A 15,692-nucleotide genomic window follows, 5' to 3' on the forward strand; every position below is an offset into this window, starting at 1 on the left:
ATGTAAATATATGTGTTTTCCGACCCACAGGTTGAGAAAAGCTAGCAGGGTCGCCTAAGACCTGTTTGTTGCCTAAGACCTAAACAGGTCTTAACAGGTCGTGAGCCGCAGTTTGCTGACTACTATTTTAGAGAATAGTGTTAATGTTAAATTCCTCTAAAATTATAATTACAATAGTAGTATTAGATGACTTATTTTTTAATGTCACTTATCTCATAATGACTTGACGGCAGCTCATGACCATTATCTTTTTTAACTGTGATTGAGCTAAAATTCATATAGAAGTTCATTATTTTTCTTTTTACTATTAAAAACTTTAAAGTTTAGAAATTGGTTGAGGAATAGATTACAGCTATACTAAATAAATTACAGCTATATTAAATATTAAATAAATAATATGATTATTACTTTTGGAAATGAACTTTGTAATTATTTATAAAATTATTTTTAATATTTTACATGAAATACTAGTATTTTGGTTTTGTTCAGTATTTATATATGTACCAGGTATTTGGATATAAAGAAAATTTTTCAGTTGATGTTAGTAAACTGACTATAATGCTCTTGTGTTGTCTTGAAATCACTATTGCACCTTGCTTAAATCATAAGATTTTCTGTCTTAGGCTTCTTATGTCACCCCCCATCCCAATTTTAATATCTATACCTCTGCCCTTTGTGTTTAAATCAATATATTTTATACCATACCTTACCTACTTTTATGTCATTCCATACTTAGGATTAATTATTTTGCATTCTTTATTAAATTTTTAATCCTTCATTGGGTAAATTTATTTTTAGTTTATGTTAATAATTTCCAGTTATAAAATAAAGAATGTCCTGGGGATATAATGTACAGCACTGACTATAGTTAATAATACTGTATTGTACTGTATTGTATATTTGTAAGTTGTAAAGAGAGTATTTTATCTTTAAAGTTCTCATCATAAGGAAAAAAGTTGTAACCATGTGTGGTGGTGGGTGTTAGCTAGATTTATTGGGGTGATCATTTTTCAGTATATGCAAATATTGAATCATGTTACACACTTGAAACTAATAATGTTATATGACAATTATTATATCTCCAAAAAAGGGAAAACTTGTGTCTGTTATTAAGTTAAACAGTGGAATAGTAATCACATTTATTTATTTTCAAATATATTTTTATTGATTTCAGAGAGGAAGGAAGAGGGAGAGATTGATAGAAACATCAATGATGAGGGAGAGTCTTTGGCTGGCTGCTTGCTGCATGCTCCCTACTGTAGATCGAGCACACAATCTTGGCATTTGCCCTTGACTAGAATCGAACCCTTCATTCCCCAGGCCGACATTCTTATCTACAAAGCCAAACCATAGGGCCATATAAATCATCTTTAAGTGGAATGTCTCATTAGTACTTTCTGGACTGTTTTTATCTGCCTGTGAGACTTTCCCCATAGTTGCTATTATTTATTGAGCTTTTTCTAAGTACCTAGCCTATGCTAAATTTTTTATACATATTATAGCTAATCCTTACAATAACATTATACAAACTTTTAATTTTATAGATGAGAAAATTGAGGCTCAAAGGCTTTTCAACTTGATCAAATTTACATGGTTAATTAAGAGCCTTAGTTGGGAATTAAGACACAAGGATTTCTAAAGTCTATGTGCCATAGATCCACTTTCCTTTCTAAATAAAATCATGTTTCCAGAGAGACACCAGTCTGCAGTTCTTAGTTGCTAAGGTGAATGGTTTATTTATTGTCAGCTTTTTTGCAAAAATTACATCACCTCCCCTATCTTCTATGTTTGGATTATGGCACAATCTTCTACTCAGTTATCCAAGTCATAAAGTTGAAATCTTTCCCTGAAACCTATTATATTGGTGTTCAGCCTTGAAAATTCTACTTTTGAAATGGCTTTCAAGTCCTTATCCTTAATATTTGATTCAGGTCCTTGTGATTTCCCATCAGTATTATTACAGTAGGTTAACCAGATTTCTCTGTCCTATGTTTTCCCTAATCTTGTATAACTATCACTAGAGTTATTTTAAAATAATTATCACTAGAGTTATTTTCTAAAATGGATCTTTACATTTTTTTGTGTACTGGAATCTTTGATAGTATGGTGGAAATTACAGATTATCTCTCTAGAAAAATGTACATACTAGACATATAACTTGTATATCTCAATGAAGAGAGGTTCACAGGCCTTTTCAAGTCTCTGTTGATATCCCTTCCCCCACTTGAGACCCCTTGTTCTATTAAAATACAGATACATTTATGTGAACTCCCTCCTCCCACTTAAAAATCTTTAACTTCCAAGATCTATAATAAACTCCAAACTCCTTATGAACATTAAAAATGTTTCATAGCCCTTACGGGTTTGGCTCATTGGATAGAGCGTCAGCCTGTGGACTCAAGAGTCCGAGGTTCAATTCCGGTCAAGGGCATGTACCGTGGTTGCGGGCACATCCCCAGGAGGGGGTGTGCAGGAGGCAGCTGATTGATATTTCTCTCTCATCGATATTTCTTACTCTCTATCCCTCTCCCTTCCTCTCTGTAAGAAATCAATAAAATATATATTTTTAATAAGTTTCATAATCTGACCTCAGATTTTTTTCCAATCTTATTTATTTTTACAGATTTACTATACAACTTATTTCTTATCCATCTCAGATTACAAGCCATTCTTGGGGATGTATTTGAATTCTAATGTCTTCATGCCTCTGTTCATATTTCTCTAATTTATATTCTCTTGGGAATATAAACTCATTATAAAAAAGGACATTATTCATTATATGCTTAATGCCTAGCACAGTGCCTAGTACAAAGAAGATACTCATTAAATGTTGGTTGAATGAGAGATTATAAAAATCTCTTTTTCCTGCTTTAACAAAATTAATATATAACTTTACTCCCCCAATCTCTTTTTGTTTTTTGACTTTTTGTTGAGTATGTAACTTAACTCACTAACTAAATACCTAAATAATAAATGATGAATAATATATTTATATATATATAAATATATTTTTTTAGGCAATCGTCTTTTAACTGGTTCTAGCTGTTTACAACTCTGGTCCAATGCTAACTTGGAGAAGCCAACTGAAGATGAAAATCCAGATAAAACAGGTCTTAACTTGGGGGATTGGAGATGCATTTGGCATTACAAGTAAGCAATTAATTAAGGGATTAACTGACAAACCTCTGCCATGTGGTTTTATTATAGTTGCATTTTAATTTGTGTAAAACCACACTAACTTTTTTTATTGTGAAATGCTTTCTTTTTATAAACAGAGTATTCACCATTTCCCACGTTCTACATATTTTTTATTTAAACTTGTTGAATAAAACATTTATGAAAAGACCTAAAAAATGTGTAAGGTATATATGAAGATCATTCAGTAGAACTTGCTCAATTATACAAAAGGAGACAGAGATACTTTTAATGCTTTTGAGTGAAAATTTTTCTGTTGTGAACAGGTATATTTTTTCCAAAGTAATCTATATATTGGACATAATTTTTGTAAAAATCTCATTGTAATTTCTACTTTTGAGCATAGTACTGAAGTTCATTTAAAAGCTCAAATATGGGAAAATTCTGAGAGAGAAAAAAGAACAAAGATATTAGCATAGCAAAATGAATTCTAAAGCTACAACTGATTAAGCAGTTCTTATTAAACCTCCATGTATAACTGGGCCTAATCATGAACCCCAGTCTGTCTGTTCTTATGATAAAGATATAAGAACAGACAGATTGGGGTTCATGATTAGGCCCAGTTATACATGGAGGTTTAATATTTAAGGTGGCATTTCACATAAGTGGGACAAACTTGTTAGCTTTATGGAAGAGGAATGAAGTTAGTGTCTGTTTCATATCTGGAACCAAAATAAAGGTCAAAGGAAGAACAAATTGAATTTCTATACGATGAAACAAATATTAGAAGAAAACATAAGTAAATTTTTATATTTCAGAACTACAATGTCCAGTATGGTAGCAACTAGCCACATATCACTGTTGAGCACTTGAAATGTAGCTAGCGTGAAATGAGGTGTGGTATAGATATAAAATACATACTAGATTTCAAAAACTTAGCACAAAGAAAACAATTAAATTATCCTATTGATTTTTTATTGATTACATGTTGAAATGATAATATTTTGATATATTATATAGTTTAAATAAAATATTAATTTCACCTGTTTCTTTTTACTTTTTTAAATGTGGCTACTGGGAACTTTTAAGTCACATATATGGCTAACATTTGTCATTTATGTTCTATTGCTATGGGATGAAAGGTGTTGCTCTAGAGTTAACTAAAGACGTTTTAAGTATGATACCAAAACTTGACACTGAAAGGAAAGGAAATGAAAAGAAAGGAAAAAATCGATTGTTTTTACTGTAGCAATAAAATATTTTTGTAGCCCTGGCCAGTGGTGTTAAGTGGTTAGAGTGTTGCTGGTGAATGTCTCAGGTTCGATTCCTGGTCAAGGGCACATACCTGGGCTGCAGGTTTGATGCTCTGCCAGGGTTGGGGCACGTGTGAGATATCTTTCACATAAATTTCTCTCTCTCTCTCTCTCTGTCTCTCTCTCTGTCTCTCTCTCTCTCTCTCTCTCTCTCTCTCTCTCTCTCTCTCTCTCTCTCTCTCCTCCTCCTCCCTTTCTTACTTCCACTCTAAAAAAATCAATGGAAAAAAATACCTTCGAATGAGGATTAAAAATTTTTTTTTGTAAATAAGAAGGAAGACAAAATATTTGCAATTTTAGGTTAATCCTTTTTTAAAATGAGGTCTTAAAAATTAATTAGAAAAGAACAGATAGTGAACAGAAATGGACAATGAGGAGAAACATTTTAAATGGCAATACTTATGAGTAATAAACCTATTAATGGTTGATTGATCTCACTTGAAATCAAGAAATATGAAATGTCCATAAAGAGGATGAATAATAGCTATTACTAGTGAGTGTTTGGAAAAATAGCTACTTTTTTATACTGTTAAGAAGGGAGCTGAAACCGGTTTGGCTCAATGGATAGAGTGTCGGCTTGGGGACTGAAGGGTCCCGGGTTCGATTCCGGTCAAGGGCATGTACCTTGGTTGCGGGCATATCCCCAGTAGGGGGTGTGCAAGAGGCAGCTGATCGATGACTCTCTCATTGATGTTTCTAACTCTCTTCTCCCTTCCTCTCTGTACAAAATCAATAAAATATATTAAAAAAAAAAAAGAAGGGAGTGCAATTAGTATTATCTTACTAGAGAGCAATTTGGAAGTATGAATTAGCAGGCTTAATTTTTTTTCATACATTTAATAGCAATTTAAAATTTTATTCATTAATTTAACAAATATTTGTTGAGTGCTTATGATGTTACAGGCAGTGTAAAGTGCTTGGAATATAGAAGTGAACAGATCAGGAGAGATAGATAATAACCAGTAAACTGGTATGACAAGATGTTAAATGCCATTCTTCCTGAGTCACTTTTATTTGAAGCAATAATAAGATATATATGTGATACCAAAATGAGAGTAAAGCAGACCTTCTATATATAGAATTTACCAAGGAGATTTCAAAGGAGCTGGTTCCATGTATTTTGTACCCTTCAGCTAGATCATGGGTATTAAAAATGCTTACCATGTGAAAAGGAAATTGGATTTTGCAAAGAGAGTTCTTTGGAAAAAGCTATGGCGTTGTTTTGGACTCTTCTTTAGGACATTGGCAAGAGGGGAGCAGCAGAGTGTACTGTTGCCTTTATTGCAGATGTAGTAAGGGGTTTCCATTGGGTTAAACTGAGAATGCATTATGTGCATTATTTGGGAAAGGGGAATAATTTTAAATTAAATTAAGATTATACAGTAATAACTTGAGCTAGACCAGTGGTTGGCAAACTCGTTAGTCAGCAGAACAAAATATCAGCAGTACAACGATTGAAATTTCTTTTGAAAGCCAAATTTTTTAAACTTCTTCTAATGCCACTTCTTCAAAAGAGACTCGCCCAAGCTGTGGTATTTTATGGAAGAACCACACTCAAGGGGCCAAAGAGCCGCATGTGGCTCGTGAGCCGCAGTTTGCTGACCACAAGGTTAGACATACTAATTTATTTGAACTGGTTTATTAAGTAAGCAGAAAAACCATGAAACTAGAAACTGCAAATTTTGATAACTCTAACTACTTAAATAGTAGGTCTCCATAATTTACTAGATATAAGAAAAAATTTAAAACATGCAACTCATGTAGATGAAGATCAGTAAGTACGATAGAGAAAAAGTAAGTAGGGTAAGGGGAAGAGGAGTAAAGGTGACATTTGAGTATAGACTTGGAGGAAGTGAGGCAGTTAGCCATGTGTGCATATCTGTGGGAGAAGAATGTTGTAGGCAGAGGGAACATCCAGTGCAAAAACTGCTGCTTAGCTTGTAGCTGAAGAAAAGTGAACCAGGTGAAGAGTGATAGGGGAAATGATCAAAGTCAGGAGTCCATTCATAGGTTATTGTGAGGCTTTTGCCTTTTCTGAGTTGGGAGGCTGTTAGTGCTTTGAGCAGTGGGAGTGTTGAGATCTGATTTCCTTTTAAAAGACTATTTTAGCTGAAACCAGTTTGGCTCAGTGGATAGAGCGTCGGCCTGCAGACTGAAAGGTCCCGGGTTCAATTCCCATCAAGGGTATGTACCTTAGTTGCGGGCACATCCCCAGTAGGGGGTGTTCAAGAGGCAGCTGATCGATGTTTCTCTCTCATAGATGTTTCTAACTCTCTATCCCTCTATCCCTCTATCCCTCTCTCTTCCTCTGTGTAAAAAATCAATAAAATATATATTTTTAAAAAAGACTATTTTAGCTTCTCTTTTGAGAAAACTCTAGTGGAGACAAGATCATAATCATGGATACCAGGCATTTTTAATAATTTGTCTTAAGAACATCCTTAGGGTAACCAGATGCATAAAAATTGCATGTGCAAGAATGTTCATCACACCATTTTTTTTAAAAAAAGCAAAATGAGAAAACAGCAGTGAATTGTCAAATTACTTAAAATCATTGCAGATATCTCTTGGGAAGATTAAAAATGGCGGCAGAGTAAGTGGATGCTGCATGTACACACTCTCAGGACCAAACTGGAATTACAACTAAAATACAGAAAAATTTCCTGAGTAATCAACTGAAGACTTACTAAAATCATTGCATATATGTGTAATAGAATACCATAAGCCAGTAAATTAATGCAGATCTACACATATTGATACACAAAACGTTTCATAACATTTTAAAATAAATGTTGCAAATAAAATTGTAAATATGACCTCAGTTTTCATCCCCTCTTCTACATCCTCTTATAGGAAATAGGGAGAGTGGACAGAAGTATCTGGAATTCAGTGTATTAAAATGTTAAGAGTGGTTTTGCATCTAATTGGTGTTGTGGTATCTTTGAAACCATAGATGATTTCAATTTCTTATCCGCCTGTATCAATATTTTCTATTGCATTTAAAATGAGGAAAAAGTTATTTGTGCTGAGTTATGACAGAAGTCATCTTTAGCCTGCTTTACAAATAATTTTAGGATGAATTTAAGCATGAACTTGGGTAAGAAAAGAAAAGTGAAGATAGCGAGAGGTGTCTTGAGACCAGCATATGTGGGTGACCAGAAGGGAAGGTAATGAAGGGAAATGAGCCAAAGCCCCTTGGAGAAGAAAAACTAGTACTTACCAGCTATATGAAGCTGGCAGGCTGAGTTTATGGTGGCCATTAATCCACACATAATCTTTAATTAGTCAAATGCTGCCTTCAGGCAGAATTCATCTTTGAAACACTGATTTTTCCTGAAAATATATTGTGGAATATAGATTATCTGTGGCTCTGGATATTAGATTCCAGATTTAAAATAATATAATTCTTTCTCTCACATTCTGAGGGAATGAAAGCTATGACTCTGATCTTAAGTTTTATTTATTTTTTAATATCTGAGGATGTATTTATTGATTTTTAAATTTTATTTATTTATGAAAGAAGGGATGGGGGAGAGAGAGAGAAATGTTGATGTGAGAGAGAAACATTGATCCATGGTCTTTCATATGCTCCCTGACTGGGGATTGAACCCAAAACCTATGTGTGTGCCCTGATCAAGAATTGAACCTGAAACTTTTTGGCGTACTGGACAATGCTCCAGCCAACTGAGCCACACTGGCCAGGGCTGATCTTAAGGTATAAAGACTGACAAGTTGTTTCTTGTATGACTCCTATGTGTGAATATTTAGACATAAAAATAATATTTATATTTAATGTGAAGTTTTATATTTTAAAATTTATTTTATATTTAAGAGTTATACTAAAAGTGAGTGTGTAACTTGTGTTATTACAAATTTTTATTATTTGAAGAAATTGCTGAGTATAGTTTAATGGAGTAATACTACATTATTTCTTATTTTTCCTTAAAAATTGTTCTTTATCTGTTTGATTTACAGAACTGCTTCTCAAATTCATTTAATGAAATTTTCGCCAGATGGAGAATTTTTTGCCACCACTGGGAAGGTAATTTATAAAACTGCTATTGCCAAATTGTGTTTATGGTTTATTTTGAAACTTCATAAAAACATTAATTGGGCCCTAATCGGTTTGGCTCAGTGGATAAAGCATCTGCCTGAGGACTGAGAGGTCTCGGGCTCGATTCCCGTCAAGGGCATGTACCTAGGTTGCAGGCACATCCCCAGTGGGAAGTGTGCAGGAGGCACCTGATCAATGTTTCTCTCTCATCGATGTATCTTTCTCTCTCTCCCTTTCTCTCTATAAAAAAATCAATAAAATATATATTTTTAAAAACACTTTAATCAGCTTTACTCTTATTTAGGTTGAAAATATTTTCTGTTTAAAATGTTAAATAGCAAAAATTGGCTCAATATTACTGTTTTGAAAGGTAGTATAGTATAATTGAAACAGCACAAACTTAAAGGTAATCTGGTTATAAATCTACCATTTACCAACTTTTTGATATTGAGTAATTAGTTAATCTCTTTGAGCCTTGGTTTTCTCATGTGTAAACTGAGAATAATACCTACTTCAGGTCATTCATCATAGGATTAATTTAGACAGTATATGTAAAGTGACTGGCATAGTGTTCTGTATGTAGTATACTATCTATAAACTTGCTACTATTTATATTATCTTTAAGCATACAGATATATAAACTGTATTTAAGCTATAAGAATTTGCAGACTTTTATTTTCTTTGTTATTTATTGATTTCAGAACAATGTATTTATTTGAAATGATTTTATTTTTAATCATTGGTTTACAGAGGAGTTAATGCAAAATTGAAGTTACTCTCATTGCTCAAAGCCTTCTGCAAATTAAAAGTGTGAGATACTCGAAATCTTCTGTGGGTTTAAAAAAAATATGTTTTTATAAAGAGATGAAGGGAGAGGGAGAGATGGAAACATCAATTGTTTGGCTGCCTCCTGCATGCCCCCTAGGGGCAATTGAGGCCACAACACCAGGCATGTGCCCTAACTGGGAATCTAACCATGACCACCTGGGTCATGGGTTGAGGCTCAACCACTGAGCCACATTGACTGGGCCTCAGTGAGGTTTTCTTAGAAGTGGAGCTATTTATTCAGGTTGACATTATAGGTGGGAATGTAATTATAGCTTAAGAGTAAAACCTAGTGCATTTTAATCTCTCTTGTTCTTCCCTTACATCCCAAGTTAGGAGATGCAATTTTGATTTTACTTAGATTATTTAATATAGTAGTGGTTGTTAACTACTTATTATCTTCAACATTTTCTTTGAACATTCATATGATAGTTCATGAAAACTGTCCTCTGTTTTCAGATAGTATCTGTCTTTTTAAGTTTGCCAGTAGTAATGTTTTCTTATTTGATACTTGGCTAAATGGAAAAAGTACCCTTAACTTCATCTTTCAGTTCCCTGAATGACTCTGTTTTTCATAGTCTTTAGTAACTAGAATTTTTCTTGAACCAATCTTGCTAAATGCACACATTCACACACCTTAATTCTCAAAGCCCAGTTAGGGAATGCTAATAGAAAAGTGTCAAAATCACAGATTTTCTACTCAGTTCATCCATGCACAATCCTTTTCTCCATTTTTAAGTTGCTGTGATTGAGGAGAAAACCTTACTTTTGCTATTTCACTTAATCTTTAATTCTGATGTGGATGTTTTTCTATTTTTTTTTTTTTTCTCTTAGGATGACTGTCTTTTAAAGGTATGGTATAATGTAGAAAACTGGCGGACAACTGTTTCATCTCCAGATAAAAGTTCAGAAAAACAATCCCAAGGAGAAATTGACTTTTCTTTTGTATATCTGGCCCATCCTCGAGCTGTAAATGGATTTTCCTGGCGTAAAACAAGTAAATATATGCCTAGGTCAGTGGATTAGTAATATTTCCTATGTATTAAGAGAACATCATCTTTGTGACTTTGACTACTTTTCTTCTTTTGAGAATCCATAGGTATAGGACTTTTGCCTATGAAGATTCAAGTAATATTACATAGTCCCTGGCTTGTAGCCCTCTGGCCACCCCCAGTGTCTTATATCCATTGGTTATGTTTATATGCATGCATACTTCGTTTTAAAATTGCCTACTGCCTGCAGGTATATAGTGGGAAGACTAACCCTTTCTCAGGAGAAACAGATCTCATCAAAGATCATTGTTTTTTTAATATGGCATCTTCACTGAGCAAGTGATATAGGTGGTTTGTTTTTCACATAAAATTAAGATGCTTAACCAACACTAGCCTGTTGCCCAGTGGTGCACATGTGTCAAACACAAGGCCCACGGGCCAAATCCAGCCCGCCAGGCCTTGCAATGTGGCCCGCACCGCGCTGCCATCACTGCACTCCGCTGTCAGTTTATGACATTGTCAGTTTATGACTGTTCAGTAAACCATTCGGCCCGCGATTTAGGCTGGATTTTAGATTTTGGCCCCTTCTCTGATTGAGTTCGACACCCCTAGTTAGAGCAACAGTCCAAAGGGTCAAGAGTTCTGCACTTGCACGTTTGATTCCCAGCCCTGGTTAGAGCATATGTGGGAGGCAACCAATCGATGTGTCTCTCTCACATTGATATATCTCTCTCTCTCTCTCTCTCTTTCTCTTTCCCCTACACCCCAATAAAATCAATGGAAAAATACTGGGTGAGGATTAAATTAAGAAAAAGAGATGCTTGACCAAATGGTAATGCATTACGCAAGGAACTACTGGTTTGAGAAAGAATAATGGAGAAGTGTTTGAATAAGCATCTTTACTAATTAAAAACTGATGAATGTAGGACAGGTTGAGAGATTTGTTTATATTTTCCAAAAACCTCCAAAAGTTGGTTTTGCCTGTTATTACATCAAAATAGGATGGGTGTCACAGACATTTACCCATCACATGTTTGCCTTCTATATGGTTGGTTTTGCCTTTTTTAAAAAATTATCTTCAATGATATGCCATTAAAGAAAAATAAGATTCCCAGATAAAGATGTGAGGAAGGAAGGTATTGCCAGAGAAATGCCTCAAGTAGATCAAAATATTTCTTACATGCCAGCTGTTTACACTGATTATATGCAAGCCTAGTATCCTAAGGAAAGGCAGCTGGGATACCCACATTCCAGGGTTAAAGACCTCTACATGCTTCTGAGTTGTGCACCTTTCTTTCTTTCTTTCTTTGTTGCTCTTGCCTAAATTCTTATACTTCTTATTAGAGGCCCGGTGCACAAAATTCATGCGGGTGTGTGTGTGTGTGTGTGTGTGTGTGTGTGTGTGTGTGTTCGTTCCTCAGCCCAGCCTGCACCCTCTCCAATCTGGGATCCCTCGAGGGATGTCCTACTGGGATCGGGCCTAAATGGGCATTCAGACATCTCTCTCACAATCCAGGACTGCTGGCTCCCAACTGCTTGCCTGCCTGCCTGCCTGCCTGCCTTGCTGATTGCCCATAACTGCTTCTGCCTGCCAGCCTGATCATCTCCTAATCATTCCCCTGACAGCCTGATTGATGCCTAACTGCTCCCCTGCCAGCCTGATTGCCCCTAGCTGCCCTCCTCTGCAGGCCTGGTTTCCCCCGCAACTGCTTTTCCCTGCAGGCCCAGTCGCCCCCAACTTTCCTCCTCTGCCAGCCTGGTCACCCCTAGTTTCCCTCCCCTGCAGCCTTGATCACCTCCAACTGCCCTCCCTTGCATGTCTGGTCCTTTCCAACTGCCCTCCCCTGCTGGCCTGATTGCCTCCAACTGCCCTCCCTTATAGGCCTGGTCCCTACCAACTGCACTCCTCTCCTGGCCATCTTGTGGCAGCCATCTTGTGTCCACATGAGGCAGCCATCTTGTGTGGTGGAGTGACAGTCAATTTGCATATTAGTCTTTTATTAGATAGGATAGAGGCCTAGTGCATGGGTGGGGGCTGGCTGGTTTGCCCTGAAGGGTGACCTGGCTCAGGGTGGGGTTCTCTTGGGGTGTGTGGTGGCCTGAGCAAGGGGCCTGGTTTGCTGGCCGGCCACATTCCCCAGCAACCCAAGCAGAGGTCCTGGTATCTGGATTTATTCTAAAATTGAAACTTTGTAACTTTGAGCGGGGGCCAACGCCAGTCAGGAAGCTTGGCTTCCTCCATTGCCAGGCAACCCAAGGCTCCTGCTCTCTCCAGCTCCATAGCTGCCGCCATTTTGGTTGGGATTTATTTATCTTCTATAATTGAAACTTTGTAGCCTTGAGCGGAGGCCAGGGCAGCCAGAGTGGGCGGGAAGCTTGGCTTCTTCCATTGCTGGGGAAACCCAAGCCTCCTGCTTGCTTTGTGGCTGTAGCCATCTTGGTTGGGTTAATTTGCATACTCCTGATTGGCAGCTGGGTGTGACTTCTCGGCATAGTGGAGGTACGCTATTTCTCTTTTATTAGTGTAGATGATTGTTATCTATTCAGCCCTTTAGTCTCTTACCTTCTGCTCTTTCATGGTAAGCCAGCCTTTCCATTCTTCTCTTTACTAATGGGCAATATGAACCTTGAACTTCTGTATATTTCCTTTTGATGTATTTTCTTCTGTTTCTGTTTTCTTTTAGTTTCATTGCCATTGCCTCTGTGTGTGAATGTACTAGAGAAAACCAAGAGGGAAGGGGGGAGGTAGGAAAAGGGCAGAGTGGACTAGAGAAAAAGGAAGAAAAATGGAGAAGGGATAGGCATGAGGATAGAGAAAGGAGAAACAAACAGGGCTTGGAAAGGAAAGAAGGAAGGAAGGGCTCTAAGAAGGGGAGAGAAGTGAAGGGACAGGAGGAAGAGAGGGTAGCCTGGAGAGGAGGAGAGGCTGAGATTTGAGGGAGAGAAACCCAGGGAATAGCTGGATAAGGAAGAAAAGGGAGTAGACAAGGGAAGGAAGGGGAAGAAAGGAGAGCAGTGAGAGAATAGAGGAGGAAAACTGAAGGAAAGAGCAAGCAGAATAAAACATGCTGTCCTCTCTTTTCTTCCCTTTTGCAATTCTTTTTTTAATCAGGTTTAACAAAGTGACTGCTACAGACTATTTTTATTTCCTTTTTTAAAATTTGACTTACTGAATTACTTGATAGAAGCCTTCTACTGATTGCTCGTTTTATATAATCAATTATATTTAAATATATATTTTAACAAAACTATAATACTACAGGATATTGTGCCTTCTTTTTTTCTGAATTTGCTGAGTGTACTGATAGGAGGTTGTCATTGTGAATAGAATTTCAACCTTGAACTCTTTTTTTTTTTTTAATATATATTTTATTGATTTTGTACAGAGAGGAAGGGAGAGAGATAGTTAGAAACATCAATGAGAGAGAGTCATCGATCAGCTGCCTCTTGCACACCACCTACTGGGGATATGCCCGCAACCAAGGTACATGCCCTTGACCAGAATCGAACCGGGACCCTTCAGTCCCCAAGCTGATGCTCTATCCATTGAGCCAAACCGGTCTCGGCCAACCTTGAACTCTTAATGCTTATGGATCTTATTATATATATGTAGAGTTGGTTTTGATTTTATTTTGTGGGGTGGCAAGATGATCAATTCACTAAAAATCACAAATGGCTAAGGAAGTAGGTGACTGTACTTACTATATCATGAATTTTCTATTCTTTCTATTCACTAACTTGGCATATGTGTTAGGTAAGGAGAGAATAAGTGTTCTAGTTAATGTAGCCTGTCAGGGACCAGTGTACATGTGCCTGTACAGGAAGTAAAAGCGAAGCATTATGAAATAATTCAAATAACCATCCATTGAATAAATCAGAAAATTTTAATAGATGTGGGTGTTTTGTGTTTTTTAAAAAAAATCTTCACTGAGGGATTGTGGCATGATCTCAGTGTTTATTCTTCAGCAGTAAGAAAAATCTTAGATGACTGAAACAAGAACTACCTAATTTTGGCAGAAAAGAAATAGGTTAGCAAGCATTTGATATGGTGAAACCACAAACCCACAGTGGTTTTGGTGAAATACATTGTATAAACATATATTGATATTTTCTTCATCAGTACCTAAGTTCTGTGCATTATAGAACTATTATAGAATGTGATACTATGTAAAATTTATATTTTTGTCTCTAATATGCTTTTATTCCATAGGGCTTCTGTATGCAATGTACTGTTGACTTGCTGCAAAGATAATGTGTGTCGACTTTGGGTAGAGACATTTTTACCAAATGATTGTTTACTTTATGGAGGTGACAGCAAGCATTGGACTGAACCGCTTAATTTGACAAATAAGTTTGAGAGAAATGCTTCCAGTAAAGAACGAGTTCAAAACACTTTAGATGTGAGTGTTTTTGTTAGATGTTATATCCTACAAGTTTTAAAACTTTTTTTACGTTGCCCTTTTTGTAACATTTATCCTGATTAATAATCAAAGTTATTTGGATAGTTATAAAAAATACGTATGTCTTAAGAATATCTCAAAAGTTTTTAGTTTTATTTGATTTAAAAAGTGTTCTTAAGGATTTTATGTAGAGCAAAAAATTACTTATAATTATGAAAGTTATTCTTAGGTTAACTGATAACAAAAGGATGCTTGCACTTGTGTTAGCTAAACAAAAAATAAATTAAAATCTGAGAAAGCAAAGGTGGGATTATAAGAATGTTTTATTTATTATTTCTTTATTATTAGAGCTTGGGGCGTTTTGTCCTGTTTTAATTACAGGAATGATTAGAGGAGTTTGTCAAATTCTGTTCTACAGTTGTTATCTTTACCCTCAGAACTTGGAGTATTTATTTTACTAAGTGGTGTAGAAAGTAAAAGTCAATTTTTGATGTTTGTACTAATTTAACACTGACTAGTATTACAGATTCTTATTATTTTCTTAATATTGAAAATAGGAAGTGATCTAAAAATGATTTATCTGTGAATGCTTTATATGATTATGGAACAACTATTTTTCAAATTAGTATAGTATTTGAATGGCTCAGAATATTATGAAATATAGAATTCATGGAGACTCAACAACTAAAAACCTGAAGATTCTTATCTACTTTTAGACCTTGAGTTCTATATAAACTATTTTATCATCTGAAAGATGAGAAGAAAAATATTTTCAATGTCTGCCATATGAGTAAAATGAGATAATCTCTGAAAATGCTTTGTAAATTATGAAATAAAACCCTAATTTATTATGGTGATATTACCCAATGCTTTCTGGTCATAGGAAGTAAGCTGTTGATACCAGGGAAACAGTGTACATAGAAACATCATTGTCTACAGGCACATTATTGTAAACTTTTAAGTTCAGGAAAAT

General features: G+C 35.7%; 1 protein-coding gene across 7 annotated transcripts in view; it reads left to right on the top strand.

Annotated features, from left to right (window-relative positions):
* Window positions 1-15,692, top strand: part of DMXL1 (Dmx like 1) — a 125,702-nt gene that overhangs the window by 16,939 nt on the left and 93,071 nt on the right. For all 7 annotated transcript variants that reach the window (XM_084880458.1, XM_084880459.1, XM_084880460.1 and 4 more), the window contains exons 5-8: window positions 3,018-3,150; window positions 8,424-8,490; window positions 10,162-10,340; window positions 14,530-14,719. In XM_084880458.1, the coding sequence (XP_084736584.1) occupies window positions 3,018-3,150; window positions 8,424-8,490; window positions 10,162-10,340; window positions 14,530-14,719 (569 nt within the window). The remainder of the gene's footprint in view (window positions 1-3,017; window positions 3,151-8,423; window positions 8,491-10,161; window positions 10,341-14,529; window positions 14,720-15,692) is intronic.

This window comes from Pipistrellus hanaki (genome assembly GCF_964339955.1).
Source record: "Pipistrellus hanaki genome assembly, chromosome: 4".
Classification (NCBI taxonomy): domain Eukaryota; kingdom Metazoa; phylum Chordata; class Mammalia; order Chiroptera; family Vespertilionidae; genus Pipistrellus; species Pipistrellus hanaki.